We start from the raw sequence: 16670 nt of genomic DNA, 5'->3' as shown, positions 1-16670 counted from the left end.
CCATAGGGACTCCCTGGGTGAGCTTGGGCAAGTCACTTCCCCTCTCCATGCCTCAGTTTCATCCTCTGTAACGCCGGGCTGAGAGTTATTTGCCTCTCTCTTTACCACTCAAGTTTGTGAAGCTTAAATAATTAGGGTTTGCAGAGCGCATCCAGCTCCTCAGCTGTAAAGTGCTGGAGAGGGACTAACCCTTAAAAATATATATATATATAACAGTCAGGTGTCAGCTTTTATTTTGCTGCAAGTGTACTGCAGAGACGGGGGCTGCCAGTGTCACGGATGTCATAGATTTTACAGCCCTAAGGGACCCTTTAGAATGGTCTACTGTGACCCCCACACCGCCAAAGCCATAGAACCTCAACCAGTAACTTCTGCAGCTGGCCCATAAACCCCTGGTTGGGCCGCGACGTATCTTTAAAAGAGATATCCAGGAGTGATTTCAATACTTCAACTGCTGGAGAATCCACCCCGGCCCTAGCTCGGTTGCTTTGATGGTTAAGTCCCCTGCCTGTTGAAATCGTACACCTTGTTTCTTGGGGTGAATCTGTCTAGCACTGCGTCTCCTTGAGACTTCCCACCCCCCTGCTTAAGGAGTCACCTCCGATCAGAGATCTCTCCCCAGCGTCACGTGGCGCAGACTCGGAAGGGGAACGAAACCTGCCTGAAGAGGACAGAACGTTTCGCTGTTGGGGCGGGAGGTGAACAAACATAAAACCAAAAGGGCTGCGTTCAACCTTCGGACTCCCCCTCCCCCCCCCGAGTCAGCATTTACAGAGGAGAGGCTCCGCTGATATGAGATCAGGATGCCCAAGGGGTTTATTCTTGAGAGGGGGGAGGGGAGGGTCAGTGCAGGTAGGAAAAACTACTATTCACAGGTAAGCATTTCTGTGGGGCAGGTTTTCAGCCATCCTAAGGGGGTTGGTGTCAATAGACATTTAGGCCCAGATCCTCAAATATACTTTGGCGTCTAACTCCCCTTGATTTTAGCAGGAGACGGGCACCTCAATACTTTAGTCAGTTCCAAAAACAGGAGTTAAAAGCAGCTTCAGATGGGTGGATCCAAGGAGCTCGAAAGGAAGTAGATGGCCAAACGCCCATTGTCTTTTAAATATCCCCACCCCACTCTGAACCACAACAATTAGCCTGGGAATTCAATAACCATATTTTCCTAAATGTTTCTCTCTCACGCAGGAGCAGAGGGAACTGACCGTGGCCTGATTTTGCACAGGGTTTCAGCTCCGAGGATGTGCATTGACTTCCAGCGGGATAGAAGCCCCCACAAGTGTTTGGCTGAACTGAGCAGGAGATGGAAAGAAAAGAGTGAAACTAACAACATGCACTAGAGCTGGCTGGAAGGATTTGAAATTAAAATAAAGACCAGATTAGATAGACAGAGGCTGAAGTCTTCCTATTTCTGCCTCCCGGCTCATTTTTGCCAAGCTCTATGCAGAGTGCTGTGAAATGTACGAAGTAAAAATGAAAGACCTCCTTCCTCTAACCAATCTCCTTGGTTAGTGTCACCTTCGGTGTGACATGTAATACCGGGAGGCTAAGCAGGGTTTCAGGCAGCAACATGATTTCTACATTTCACCATCACTAGGAGAGCCAGTGTTGTCTAGCAGACAGAGCACTGGACTGGGAATCAGGAGACTTAGGTTCTACTCTGAGCTTTGCCTGTGACTTTGGGCAAGGCACTGCCCTGCTTTGCGACTCAGTTTCCCCTTTCACCCTGGGGCTATTTTGTCCAGAGGGACTGCAAGCTCTTAGAGGCAGGGACTCTTCCAATGTGTCCAGTCCCCAGCACAGCAGGGACCCTAAATCCAGCCAAGACTTTTGTTCACGTCTTTATGCACCAAATTAGACCCACTGACTTCAATAAAGCCAGCCAGGGGAGTAAAGTTACTGACTGGACTGTGTGCAGGATCAGGTCCTTTTTTGGGAGCAGTTGTCCCCTCTCCTGGATGATCCTGCCTGCCCCACATGTAGACTTAGCCAGCTTTTGATCCTTACATTATTTCAGGAGCTATATACTTGTGCAGCAAGAGAGTCAAGGTCGTTTCAGGGTTTTCACTACAAACCCTGCCTAATTCTTAGGATTTCGTCACTCGGCTATAAAAATTCACTCAGGCCCAGAACATTGCATGCAAGAACACAGCCAGGCAGCTATTCACTGCCCTTTGAACAGTGTCCGTTAGCTAGCAAGATTTTAAAGAGTGGAGCAGAGTTTAATACACTCCCAAAATTAACCTTAAAAGTGGTTGCAACCAGCTGATCGTTAACACAAGATAGCAACTAGGGTAAAACAGAAAATGTTTTACTAGATCTGAGACGTAGATATGTCCCCGTGGTGTAAATCAAAAGCAACTCCATTTGAAGTCTTTGGCTTACACCACTTACACACTGGGGTCACTAGCATTACGATGAAAGAGGAAAATAAGACCCAATGCATGTTGTCTTACCCTAGTCTACACTTGAAAGTCATACCAGTATGACTATCTCAGGAGGAAGGGGGGGGTAGTTATACCAGAACAAGCCTTAGCGTGCAAACAGTTACAGCGATATGAAGGTGGTTTATATTAATATAGCTCATTCACCTTCCAATCTAGGAACAGCATCTTTACCCCGCTGTAACTGCCTCCACAGTAGGGGCATTGTATGGCTTTAATTACCCTAGTTAAAGCGATACAACTTTATGGCGTCAAGGGGACCTCAGCTTGTTCCGTTAGCGTGTGTGCCAGAGGCAACAGGTAAACACAGAGCTTTCCACAAAGGGTTAAAAAAAAAAAAAAATTAAGCTAACCAAAAAGGAGCTGGCAGTTGTGAGTGTGCGACTGACTGCGATGCCAGCAGGAGTCGAACGAAGGGAGTGTTCGCTTTAATATTTTGACATCGTTTGGGGGGAGGTGAGTGGGTGTTGGCATTTGCAATATCCTTAGTAATTAACCAGCGCAGCAAGGGCAACAAGGCAGTTATCGGGGTGCCCTTCAGCCTGTTTGCAGAGCAACACCAGCTTCCCGCAGCTCAGCACGAGAACTAGTTTGACAACTTGGTGGAAAGTCACGCTGGGAGCTTCCCCCTCCCCGTTTTGAAATCTCTGAACCTATAAGAAGCTTTGTGGGGACTTATCTTTCCAAGGAGAAAAGAAAAACGCATCTTTGTTTCTTTTGGCATGAGAACGCCCACTGCCAAATCAATCATTAAGCCGGGGGAAGGGGGGAGGCTGTGAGAAGAGAGGTAACATGGTCCAGTGGATAAGGTGTTGGCCTGGGAGACTATAGCGCTGTAGTGTAGATATGCCCTGGGAGTCAGGGGCACTTGGGGTCTATTCCCAGGTCTACCACTATGTGACTTTGGGGCAAGCCACTTCACTGCTGTGTCCCGCCTACACTAGGGGAAAGGTGGTGCTTTTACACCCAGATAGCCAACACCGGCAAGCATCTGTATGCAAGATGCTTTATTCACCCACTTAAGGGGAGCTATAGAAAGCTGGGATTCAACACAGTCAGCTGCATCGAGCTAGAACTGCACCTTGTCTTTGCTACACTAGGATTCCACAAGGCGCTGGCTATTAGCGTTTGAGCATCTCTTAAGCATTAGTGAATTAATCTTCAAAACATACCCTGTAGGGCAGGTCGACCCTATTATCCCCATTGTATAGACTGGGAAACTGAGGCACTGAGCCAGTAAGCGGTTAGCCCAAGGTCACCCAGGGGGAGGCTGCAGCAGAGTAGGGAATTGAACCTACACCTCCTGCCTCTGTGCCTGGGCGTGGAGAGACAGGCGGGGTAACATTTTCCAAAAGCACTGAAGTCCCATTTTCAAAAGCAAGGTCGACACCAGAGTCCCCATTGACTTTCAACAAGACGCAGGGTGTGGCTGACATTAGAGATGCCACAGCGGGAACAAATACTACAGGGATGGAAGGGGTTTCCCCCTGCAGTCCACCTCTCTGAGGGACAGTAGCCAGGTCAACGGAAAAAATCCCTCTGTCAACCAAGCGCTGGCTACACTGAGGCTTCGGTTGTCTTAACAACGTCTCTCAGGGGGGTGAAGTTTTTACATCCCTGAGCAACATACCTAGGTCGACCTGAGTTCTGGGTGCAGACCGGGCCTCGGGCTCCTCCTTTACTCCTGAAAACAGGCCTTGGGCACTTCTGGAAAATGTTACCCGTGCCTTCTAAGCCCTAGTGCGCTGGGAGCCTGGAACAGGCCCACGGCCTTACAGGGTCCACCCTCCTCCATAGGGACACCTGCGGGCAGCACTGATGCACCGCGGTTCCACCCCCCGGTTCTACCCGAGGAGAAGGCTGTTGCAGGGCTACAATTCCTCCATTTCTAGAGCTACCATTTCCTCTTCATTAGAGGTCACCACCAGTGCCCCGGCCCCGCGCTGCGCAGAACGGGGAGGAAAGCAGCCCTTTGAACGTTCTGGGAACCCTGCAGGTCTGCTGCAGCTTGTTCTCTATCCACTCCTCCTCCCCCCAGCCCCACCCTTCTTTTTTGTGACTTGCCCCTACACCTTTTCCTGACAAGCCAGGACAATGGCCTCGCGCCTGTCCCTTTGTGCATGCCTCCTTTGTTCTCCTCCCTGAGGAGGCTGGCTGGCATGTCAGCGGCCAGGAGGTCGACCTCGGATCTGACCTCAGCTGGTTCAGTAGCTTGCTGGCTCTCACAAGCGGAGAAGTTGCCATGGACTGGCTTCCTAACTCAATGATTCTTGCTCACACCCTCAGATCCGGGACCAGGTTCCTGGGGGTGGGGAGCCTTTTCCGCCTCCTTCTCCCCCCACCAACACATTTAAGGAACCCCAGATCCCCTTTCCCATGGGGCCTGCAGTACTCCCGAGGTCAATAAAAACCTCGTGTCGGCCTCAGGCAAGGGGTGGCATGTTCGGTTTTCAATACCACCAGAGAATGATCCGAGCCCAACGGATTATCCGTCTCATCCTGAGTCTTCTGCTAACCAGCCCAGCCACCAAGGCCTGCAGTTCCAGCGAGGAAAGTCACAGGGTCAGGGAATACTTCACTAGCCCACTAGCAAGTCTTCGATCCCTTTGCAAGGCAGAAGGCGTCAGCAGGGCTGGCCTTACCCTGAGGCGGCTGCCTCAGGTGCCAGACTTTGGGGGGGGGGGGGGCCACTGGGACCCAGAATGTAGAAAATGGTGTATGCTGCTGGTTTCTCTCTGCTCAAGATGCACAGAGATGGGGGAGTGCTGTGCTGGAGGAAGGAGGGCACAAGAGACAGAACAGGCAGGCAGGAGAAAAGGTGAGAGGGAATCACAGAAAGCAGCAGGAGCTGCAGGGAGAGAGAGGAGGGAGAGCCGCTTACGAGCACCCCTAGGAGCCTGGACTGATTAACCCCAGCTTCTCAGGGAGCTTCCTGTTTCCTGCTGCTTCCCTGGACCCACTTGAGGAGAACAGGCAGTCAACTTAAGTGGTAGGAGCCAGTTAGGCCCTTAAGACGCTGATATCTTCCCTCACTCAGGCGCTGCTACCAGCCTGCTTCTTTGTCCCCTTCAATAGAGTGTTGAGAGCCACTCTAGCTGGCACAGAACAGCAGCCATGAGTGAAAGAAGAAAACGTCCCTCTGGGGCAGCTTTCAGAAAAAGCAAAAAAGCAAAAAGGAAGCTTTTCCATCTAAGCAGAAAGGAGCTCTCCTGAGATACAGAGACACAAATGTTCACGGTGAGCCTTCCGGCCCCAGTGAGGAGTGAGTGGTGCAGAGATGCCTGATCTTCCAGTTAGTCAGAGCGCAGGTGACCGGGAAGCTACTGCAGCATCCATATCTCCATCTCAAATGGATGTAACCATGCACGGTCCTGAAGAAAAGCGTGGATCAGAGAAGAGTGCGGTGGAGGTGCATGGAAACAGCTGCTGCTGAGTTTAGTTCCTTAAGTCTAGATGATCCAGGACTGTGGACCCACTTGAGCAGTAGCCTGAGGGACTTCCTTGTACTGCATGGGCCATAGCAAGTGAAAAACTTCACGTTCCCCAAAGACAATGAAAATAGAAGTTTTCATCCAACACATTACTGGCATGAAATCCCCAATGGTGACAAAGTGGAGAGGCCATGGCTTATGTACTCAAAAACCCAGAATGCTGCATACTGGTTTTGTTGCAAACTCTTCCAGTCTAATGTTCCAGCCACACTGGGTTCTACAGGAACAAAGGACTGGAAAAATCTGGCTAGAAATCTGGCATGCCATGAGAAGGCAGCAAATCACCAGAGAGCATTCCATAGGTGGTAAGAGCTTGAGATGAGACTAAGGTTAAAGGCCACCAGAGATGATCAGCATCAAGAGAAGATTGCATCAGAGTCTCTTTCCTGGCAAAGTGTTCTGAAAAGGCTCATTGCCATGGTGAGAATGCTTGCTCCCCAAAACCTAGCCCTGCGTGGCACTTCAGATCAGCTGTGTGCGCCAAACCATGGAAACCTCCTTAAAAGTGTGGAGCTGATGGCGGAGTTTGATGCCGTATCCAGGAACATCTAAGAAGAGTCACCACCCAAGAAGCATGCACACACCACGACCTTGGAAAAACAATTCAAAATGAGATTGTACAGTTCTGGGAACAAAAGTCAAACAGAAGATTGGGGCAGATCTGAAGTCAGCAAGATATTACTCGGTTATTCTGGACTGCCCACCTGACATCAGCCATACGGAACAAATGACTTTAACGATGCGTTTTGTAACAACAACAGAACCTCGTGAAAATGTCCCTGCAATGGTGACGGTCCGAGAGCATTTTCTAGAATTTATTGACATTGTCACACCAGCTCCTGTAATATCATCAAACGTGCGTCTTAAAAAGCTGGAAGAGACAGGAATTGCGATAGCTGACAGGAGAGGTCAGAGCTACGATAATGGAGCCAACATGAGGGGAAAGAACAGAGGAGAGCAGACACGGATCCGAGAGTTAAACCCTCGAGCTTTTTCTTGTCCCATGGAATTCTCATTCACTGAACTTGGTGGTCAGTGATGCAGCATCAGCTTCTCGTGAGGCTGCTGAATTTTTTAATGTAATTCAAAGCATCTATGTATTTTTCTCTGCATCAACTCATTGATGGCAAATTTTGAAGCAACATCTGGGAACATCCTCTCTGACACCGAAACCACCAAATGCCACACGATGGGAAAGTCAAGTGGAGGTGATAAAGCCTATCAAACACCAACTTGGGAAGATAGATGATGCCTTAGTTGCCATTATGGAGGATAATGCTTTGACAGGAACTGTTCATGTGAGAACAGTGGCAGAGAGAAATGGAATCACCAGAAACATACATAACTTCACATTTCTGTGTGGCTTAGTGTTGTGGCATGACATACTGTTTGAAATAAATGTTGTAAGCAAGAGACTCCAAAGTGTTGACCTTGATATATCTGGAGCAATGGAACAACTGGACAAAGCAAAGTCATACCTACAGTCTTACCGGTCAGATGAGGGATTCAAAACGTTCTGAAGAGTGCACAGAAGTTGGCAGAGGAACTTCACACTGAAGCTATTTTCCCACCCATTCAAGACTACAAGAGTCACCGAAGAAGACGACGACATTTTGATTACGAGGCACGGGATAATCCCATAAGAGACCCCAAACAACAATTCGAAGTTCAATTCTTTAACCAGGTGCTAGATTGTGCAATACAGTCAGCTGAAGAATGTTTCATGCAGCTCAAGGAACACAGCAGTATATTCGGGTTGTTGTAGGATATTCCAAAACTCCTCACTAAACCTGAAGAAGACCTGCACCAGCAATGCAGGGCACGAGAGACCGTGCTGACACATGAGGACATGCACGATACTGATGCGAGTGATTTAGGTGATGAACTGAAAGCCCTTTCAAGATACATTTCAGCAGGATCAATTCCAAAGGCTGTTCTGGAATATAAGTGCACAAATAAGATGGCCACCCTCTTTCCAACTGCTTTTGTTGCTCTGCCTATACTTCTAATACTTCCTGTAACAGTTGCCAGTGGAGAACGCAGCTTCTCCAAGCTGAAGTTAATAAAAATACATCTATGCTCCACGAGGACACAGGAGAGGCTGGTCGGCCTTGCAACCATCTCAACAGAGCATGAGCTGGTCCAGACTGTGAACCTTCAGGAAGCAGTTCAATCTTTGCAACCAAGGAGGCAGGGAAAGCCCCATTTTGACTATTCAAACAGATAAAAATGCCAGTGTCTACTATGCAGACAAGAAAAGTTACCTTTGCTGTTCAGGCGTTTGAAAGTTAAGTGTTACTTAAAATTTTTGAACAAGGCACTCTAAGTTGTTAGCTCTCCTTTATTGGGGTAGGTAGCAGAGCTGTACCATGAGAGGATTAGAACAGGAAGAAGGTAGAATTAAGACCTTTCAAAGTTTTGGCCTAAGCCAGGGGGCATCATTTGAGCTCCCCACCTCAGGTGCCAAAATGTTGTGGGCCGGCCCTGGGCATCAGCAGCGAGACCTTAGGGGGGTGGAAGGATTAAATTCGGCCGGGGGGGGGGCGCTCCTGAAGCGAGGGGGCTTAGGAAGATCATTCAGACTCATGTTTCACTAGAACTTGGCCACTCCACATATTTAAGCCACATGCAGCACTGTAGCCTCTGAGCAGCTATTTGAAACTCAGATAAATTATTGGTCTCCCTAAGCACCGCCTGAGTCCTTGGCGCTTGTCAGACGGGGCACGCATCCACAGCATGCCGGGAACAGACTAGTTTACAGGCAGCTTTGTCTGCCTCGCCCTGCACCTGTAAAACCCCTGAGGTTACAGACAGACTAACCAGCTACAGCATCTTCACAGGTGGGAGGGAAGTTTCACCAAGGAAGCCAGGGGCTCGGGTCACGCTTGTACAGCACCCAGCACACGGAGGCGCAACCTGGCTGAGGCCCCTAGGCACTCCTGCAATATCAGATGTTAAATTGTACGAGTTCCCTTCACGAACAGAAATGCATTCCCTTTCCTGTGGGGCTGGCTGGCTGGCAAGCGCTCAGCTCCCTCTTGGGCACAGGGACGCAAAGGAGGGCTAAGTTATCCTCCTTCTACAGACAGGGATCTAAGACCCAGAGAGATGCAGTGACTTGCTCAAGGTCACCCAGGTCTCCCAAGTCACAGGCCAAATGCCTTAGCCCCCAGGGCAGCCTCCACCTGTAGGCCAGCCCTGATGGAGCAGATTTTCAGAAGAGTTCAGCACCCACAAGTGGGGCCACATGTTCAGAAGTCCCCATCAGCCACCCTGCAGAGAGCGCCTCTGAAAGTCTGGCCCTTGGAGTGGAGCCGTTCGTACAAATGACGTTGGGGGCGGGGGAGGAAAAAAAAGTAACAATGCATGAAACAAGGCTTCAGGTAGACAGAGGGAGAGATTTTTCAAAGGCACAAGAAGGAAGTTGAGTGCTCAACTCCCATGGACAGTCAATGGGAGTTGGGCGTGTAACTATTCTTTTGTGCCTTTGAAAAAATCTCCCACAGAAATACTTGTCAGACTCTGACCTTACATATGGATCTCCATTGCTGCTCACATTTGGTGCAGTGACTTTTGGAGGGGGGCGGGGCCGGGGGGGGGGAAGCAGTGTCTTAGGTTTCTCTCCTGGGGGGTACAGCACCCTGTCCTTCCCCCCCCCCCCACCACACACACACACACTTTCTTAAGGAAAGAGGTTGGGGGAGGCAATTGCTTAGTCAAGGTTAACGTAATGCTAAATGCGATTGTGTGCCCGGGCTGGCTGGTGTAACAGCAAGCAGAGTTACTCCCACCAGCAACCTGAGAGTAGCTCATTTGCAAATGCAAAGGAGCCCCAAACCAGCACCTGTCTCCTGCTGGATTTTCCAAAAGATGAGACAATGCACGGAAACCAGAATATAAAGACGACAAGCAGACAACCCACACCCAGGCTCGTCTGTCACCCCTCCCGATAGCGTTTATGTCTGGCCGTCAGGATGAGAAGCCGTCTATTGGAGTTTTACAAGACTAACTAGAACCCTGGCATTTTTTGCAAATGCGCAAGAACGCTGAATAAAATGAAAGACAAAAATGTATGAAACAAAATAATCTTGCCCCCCAACTGCAGGGCCTGTCCCACGGGGCTGGGCTCCGCTGCCTGCTCCAGGCATTGTGACCTGGCACACTGGGGGCAGCGCCATTTGCATTCAGACCAGCCACACCTCCATCACGACGGGGACAGCCAAGCCAGATCTGAGCAAGTGGCATTGCACACTGGCACACGAGGTCGCAGCACTGCCCGCTCACATCTGGTCTGGCTGTCCCTTGGATATCATGACGGAGGGGCAGCTGGGCCAAACCTAAATGGTGCGGCGACCCTGGGCACCAGGTCCCAAAGCCTATAGCTGGGAGCCAGGACAGCAGCTGCCTCTGTGGGGCAGAGTGAACGTGCCCCACACTCACAATACCCCCCAGGGATGGACTCGACCCCCTCATCCGCCAAACCCTCCCACCTCTGCAGGGGCAGAACACTACTTCCCCCCCTCCCCACATGGAGCCAAACAACAAAATCCCCAGAAAATTAGGAAAAACAGAAGTGATTTCATGGGGCTCTACCTATAACTAGACTGTACAAACCATCAGAAAAAACAGGGAAGAGGAAAGTTACATTCCACACCCAAGAGTTGCTTAAAAAGAGAAGCATCTGCAGAATTAGGGCAGAAGTGCCTGTTGCTTTGGGTCGGATTCTGTAACGTTCTACACCTTACATAGAGCTTTACCCCGAAGTACAGTGGGAGTCACATTTATTATTTGTCCCGAGACAGCACCTGGCAGCCCCTGCCCGAAGAACTCCCACTCGAAATGGGCCAGGCAAAGGGGAGGGATATTATCTCCCCTTCACAGCTAGAGAACAGAGACCCAGAAAAAAGAAGAGATTTGCTCCAGGCAACGCTGGCAGAGCTAGGAATTGAACCCAGGTTTCTCAAGCTCCAGTCTAGTGTCTTAACCGCACTGTAGTTGCAAGCTTCACGGGTGCCTTCGCATAGCGATCAGAATCCTCATGCTCTGAGCTGGAAGCAGGGGGGAAGCTTGCAATGGTCAAACACTTCAAAGGGGACTTTATAGGAGGAAATTAGCTACTCTATCGGAAATCAGCTCCCATTTTTATACCCCCAACCCCATTCGGACTTATTTCAAAGGCAGCCTTGCTGCGCTCTGTCCAAGGGATGGAGAAGATGCAGCAGGTCCCACCGGAGCTCAGGCAAGCCTTGTGCTGTGTATGAACACAGCAGCACCAGACATCTGATGTTATACCATGAACTGTCCTGGGCTTCCAGCGACCACGGCTCGCCCTCCCCACTCATTTGACCGTGACCCCGTGCAACCCACGCGCCAGTTCTCTTGGTTACTATGTCAGGGGAAAACCCTGCCCACCCCACCCATATGCATCCCTCGAGAGTCAACAGCATCCAAGCCAGATCCCTACAAAGCAGGAGGAATAGCCTGCGTAACTCAAATGCTCCCCACTCTGGGTTACCGGGCAGACTGTGCCATGAGATGCTGCCAAATGCCCTCTTAAGCCAATGCTTAAGTGCTATCCAGGACACCAGCCAAGGTGTACTATCCTCTGCCTCCCCCCAACCGCACATAGGAAAACAAGGTGTGGGGGGGGGATGGGGCAGGGGGCGGAAATCAGACAGGCACTTAGAGAATCAAGGAACTGCACAAGGGGAAAGATAAGACTTTGCTTTTGTCCTTGGTTAGAGTTACTGGCAGTGGGCTGAAATAAGTCTTGCGTGATAAATGGTCCAGATTATTCCTGGTATTTGGACTGCGCACAGAAGCATGCAGGGCTCTAGGAGTGTAACAGGGAGGGATGCTCTCGCAGCGACCTCAAGTCAGGAGGCTGGGGCTGCGTCCCCAGCTCTGGCAATGACTCAGTGGAAGTCACGGCTGACCCGGTTTTAGGAAATGCTACAGCTCAGGAGCGGTGCCTATGAAAAGCTGGTTTCAGACCGTGAGCCGCCGATCCTCTTGGGGGAGGGACAGCAATCACTCAGGAGTTTGAGGCTTTGTTCTCTACGGGGCAGGGACCAGCTTTTTGTTCTGTGTCTGTACAGCACCTAGCGCAGTGGGGACCTGGTCCACACCGAGGGCTCCTAGGTGCTGCAGTGATTAATTAGCCTCTGTGATGCTGGTAGGTCTCCCGGCCATGAAGGAATCCTCAAAAAAGGATTTACGTTACATTTTTTAAAAAACTCTGTATCTTAACTCTCAAGGGGGAAAAATAAACAAACTCAAGCTGGCGTGGAGAACTGGAGAGCAGGGGCGAAGGAAGTCATAAAGTACTCGCTGTCAGTAACTCCTCCGGGGACGGCACCCCCAGCAGTGCAGCAAAACTGTACCGCACATCCTGCTAACAATCACTGTTTACATTCCTTCTGCTCCTTCCCAGCGAGCAGGGCTGCTCCCCATCAGCTGGGGCTGGAGCCCAGTCAAAAGCCGGCGCTGGAGGGAGGCCAAACGGAGCTCCCGGCCAAAGGCTTCGCTGAGAAACCTCTGGCGGAGGTCCAGAGGCCGACACATTTGCTTTCTGACATGCTCAGCTGTGGGGGAAAAGGGCTTTCCCCAAACCAGGCGGGTCTGTAGCACTCTCCTCCGCCCACAGAGCGGGCACGCCAGGGCCAAAAGCTTCAGAACAGGGATGCCGGGGAGCTCTTGGAATTGTACAGTGCTTTGAAGGACAGAGCTCGCCTTGCCCAGCCCAGACAGGAAAACAGGGCAGCAGCAGAGAGCTTCTGGCTGGGATGGTCAAATGAGCCCAAGGGAATTAAGCACTTAAGTCCCTTGAGGGCTCTTGAAAAAAAATCTTAACCTCTGCTCCCTGGATCTGGTTTTGCCACCGCTGGCCAGACCAGTGCCCTTGCATGGCCGGCAGCCCTGTTCTCATGCACAGTGAGGTGGCATCTGCACCAGCTCATGCCCCGTAAGGTCCACCACTGGAGCTGTACCCAGGGGAGCAGATTTAATTTGCAATGCTCCCTGGCATTTTAAAGTCTTGGTGCTACCTTGGCTTCCTTTAAGCGGGGTTACACAACACAGTGCTAAAGCGGCCAGCAGCCTGTCTACACTTGTGTTCCCACACCTGCCACCACTGGTAGAACTGGACATTGCTACAACAATGGTGGCATTGCCCGCAACTGAGTAGACCCCCAAGGTTCCCACTTCCCCAACAAAAAAAACCAAACAAACAAAAAGCATCAACACAGCCTGAGGTAAGATTAAAAAAAAAAGGGGGGGGGGGGGGGCATTTGTCTTCTATTTGTGAGTCTTTCAGAGTCACGTTTTCCAGCTTTCGTCTGCAACCACAAAGGCTAGAAACATACTTTACTGTAAAACGAAAACAGTCTCACTCTAATCACATGACTCCAGGAGCTGCATCTCGAAGAGAAACGCCAAATATCACAAGACTTGGGTTAAAAAAGCCACAAGCGTTGGCAAGCTCCGTCAACCTAAACAGTCACAGATTTTCTGGCCCAGCATAGTGTTAAATTAAGAACCGCAAACTTTCAACCTGTTAACAAATCAACCTGTTAACCATCAAACAAATACCCCAGGTAACAAGCTGCCATGTTGGTCACTTTCAGTCTAACATTAGCTTCCAAAAGCTATGAGAGGCACACCAGACTTTGTGATCTTGCTGTCCCAAGAGCAGGGTTTTGGCAGTAACCGTGTGACAAAACAGGAAGATCACAGCTGCTGTATTTAAAAGCTTTTTCCACAGATAAAAAGATTCCGTCCCCCCACTCTCTATTTACAGGAAGTACAAAAGAAGCCACATTAAGAAGATACATATCAGCCAGAGGAAGGTGTAAATAAGAGCTCAAGAAGACAACACAAGAAGAATTAATATATTTAAAAAAAAACAAAACCACATGTACGTTAGAGATATGAAAGGATCAGCAGAGTTTTGGAAAGTGAGTGTGTAGACCGACTGTAACCATGCTCATAGTAATACTTCAAGGAGGCAGTGCGCACTAACAGATAGAGCACTAGACAGACTCCGAGAATAGAGAGGATTTTTAAATCCCAGCACTGTCCCTGACCTGTTGTGTGACCCTTAAGACAAGTCACTTCCCTCTCTCTGTGCCTCAGGAGTTTCCCCTCCCCACTCTGACCATCTTCTCTTCTTAATCTGCAGACTCATTGGGGCCAAAAAAATGTCTTGCGTGCATGTACAGTGCCTAGCATGGGGGGACCCAAACCTCAGCTGGGGCCTCTAGGTGCTACTGTGACACAAACATAGTAAGAGACCATCTAGGTCAGAGGAAGTGGAAAGAGAGGAAGACTCCATTTAAGCCAGTCTCAAGGAGTTTCTTTTTAGACTCCAACTATTTAAAATTGATCAGATCCTGGAAAAAAGGGCTAATTCCACCAAAATGTTAAGCGATGGGAGGATGAAAATGCTATATAATAGACAAAACTGAACAGACACACTGTTTCAATCAGCAGCCCTGTTATTTTTCTGAGTCGGAAAGAGGCATTGTACCGTTACGGAAATAGACACACCAGGGCTCCTGATCCTTCTAGCAAACACTTTCTCTGCAAGTATTGCTCTGACTGACCCAGGCATGCCCACACGCAGCACCCTGGAGCGATCTCAAATGCTGGGCACCCTTGCCAGCTGTTCCCCTGGAGCGGTTTCTCTTCCCTTGGTTGGCCAGGGACCCCAAAATAAAAGGGCACAGCCAATAAAAAAAAAAGTCACCCCAAAAGCAGCACATAAACCTCCTTTTGCTCCCCCCTTTTTCCCCACTCCATCTGGATTCCATCTGCTGCTACTGTCTGCGTAGCATCCCCTCCCCCCAGCCCTAAACTCAGATGGTACTTAAACACATACATCAAAGGAGCCTCTGTGTGTCTGGGGAGCCCTGCTTTAAGCACATTTCCTTCTATTAGCCAAAGGCTTACGGATTCAATACCCAGCTCTAGCCAATCACCAAGGGGGGGGGGGAATGAATGAGAGGAGAGAGAATCTTTGCTTCCCCAGAGCGAGGCTTGGCAAACAAGGAGCAGGGGACCCAGAAGGGAAGGAAAGATGGGGGCGGGGGGGGGGGGGGGCACAGTTAAAGAGTGAAACCCAGGAGAAAGCTAGTTTATGATCACCAATCAGGTACATGTGACTTGGATGGGCCTGCCCTTAGAGTCAGGCCCATGTTTAAATCACATACTTAATCAGGGCTGAAATGACCACCATTCAAATACCCAGTGCCCCTGCCTTCACAGATCTCTGCAGAAGGACGCCAGGAGGTCAGATCTGCCTCAGAAACCAATGGTTCCGGGGATGGGGCACACCACACGGGCTAGCTTTTCGAAAAAAGCTAAGGCCAACACAAAGGAATCCCAACGGCGAGCTTGGAGTGCCGTGTAGACGCTTAGGCGGATTCCCTATTGCCTTTGCAAACCAAACACTGCGGAGTGGTGCTCGTGTGTGAGAACCCGACCCGAATGCTCCCCTCGAGATGCACACCCCCCCAGCCAGGCAGGCAGATGCATGAAGAGCGGAGTTTAAAAATCAGGTGATTGAAGACGGAAAAAAGCAGAAGCATTATTGACACAAGTAAAAACGTGTGGTTTGAAGACACATGCATCCAAATACTCCAATTAGATGGCACACAGTGCCGTCATTCACACCAGCGCAAAACACCTGCATTAGCACCGGTGTGAATGACTGACCAAGGTATCAGAGTTCCCTGGTTCTCTGACTTGGCCACCTTCCTCTGAAGTGGTACCAAACTGTTCCCGGTGGCTCAGGGCCAAGATCTTAACCTGAGGTTGGCAGCATGTGAACTAAAAGGACAAAACAAGGAACCAGTCAAAAGAGTGCTTCCCCGCAAGGAGCAGCAAAATTTCCAAACTACAAAATCCATCTAAGTCCCTGAAGCACAAACTAACAGAGGTTTGGGCTCTCCAGTCTCTACCCTAGAGACTTCATTCACACACAGCGTCAGACCCGCCTGCCACCCTTCAAAATCCCTTCCAAGCTACTCCAGCCATTCCAAACATGTCCAAGGATGTCTCAGTCTCTTGGCACGAGCAGCTCTCAATACACCAGCATTCCCAGCTTAGCCAGGAATGCAACACACCTCTTGACATCTTAAAGGACATCTTAATTCTGGCAACGAGGAGGAGGCGATTTCCCCCTGCATCAATGCGGAAGAACTCCTTGACCCGGCTCAAGGTCCCCAAGGGATTAAATACTGGAGATGCAGTATTAAAAGTAACCGGCTTATAAACTCAATGCCAGCAAGTCATTTAAAGGGACATATGCCTTTACGGGTACCTACTTGCTTGAACTGCTCCTCGTAAGTCCAGTCTCCGTGGTCTGGAGCCTGCTGCTGTAGCTGCAAGTGCCCCTGATGGCTCAATCCAGACGACAGCCGCTCCTGGCCCCCCGGCAGCCTCTGGGGCTCGCCTCGGTACTGCTGGGGGGCCTGCGGCTTGCGAAGAAGCAGAGATCCCGGACCAGATCTCACCACTTCTGCTGAGCCCAGCCCTTCATCCTCCCCCATTTCTTCATCCTCTTCATAATCTTCCTCCTCCTCTTCTTCCTCTTCCTCCTCCTCCTCCTCCTCCTCCCCCATGTCCTCTTCAAAGTCATCTTCATCCCATTTGCGCTTCCTGGGAGTTATAAATAAAAAAAAAAAAAAAGGGTGAGGTTGGGGAGAGAACAGAAGGTTCATGATGTAGCATT

General features: G+C 50.1%; 1 protein-coding gene across 1 annotated transcript in view; it reads right to left on the bottom strand.

The window, feature by feature from the left end:
* Positions 1-16670, bottom strand: part of ARID3A (AT-rich interaction domain 3A) — a 91310-nt gene that overhangs the window by 53979 nt on the left and 20661 nt on the right. The window contains exon 3 of the mRNA XM_073323927.1: positions 16264-16597. Coding sequence (XP_073180028.1) covers positions 16264-16597 — 334 coding nt within the window. The remainder of the gene's footprint in view (positions 1-16263; positions 16598-16670) is intronic.

The sequence above is a fragment of the Lepidochelys kempii genome, chromosome 25, assembly GCF_965140265.1.
Source record: "Lepidochelys kempii isolate rLepKem1 chromosome 25, rLepKem1.hap2, whole genome shotgun sequence".
Taxonomy (NCBI): Eukaryota; Metazoa; Chordata; order Testudines; family Cheloniidae; genus Lepidochelys; species Lepidochelys kempii.
The sequence above is the reverse complement of the archived record's forward strand: the minus strand, read 5'-3'. Positions and strand labels throughout refer to the sequence as shown.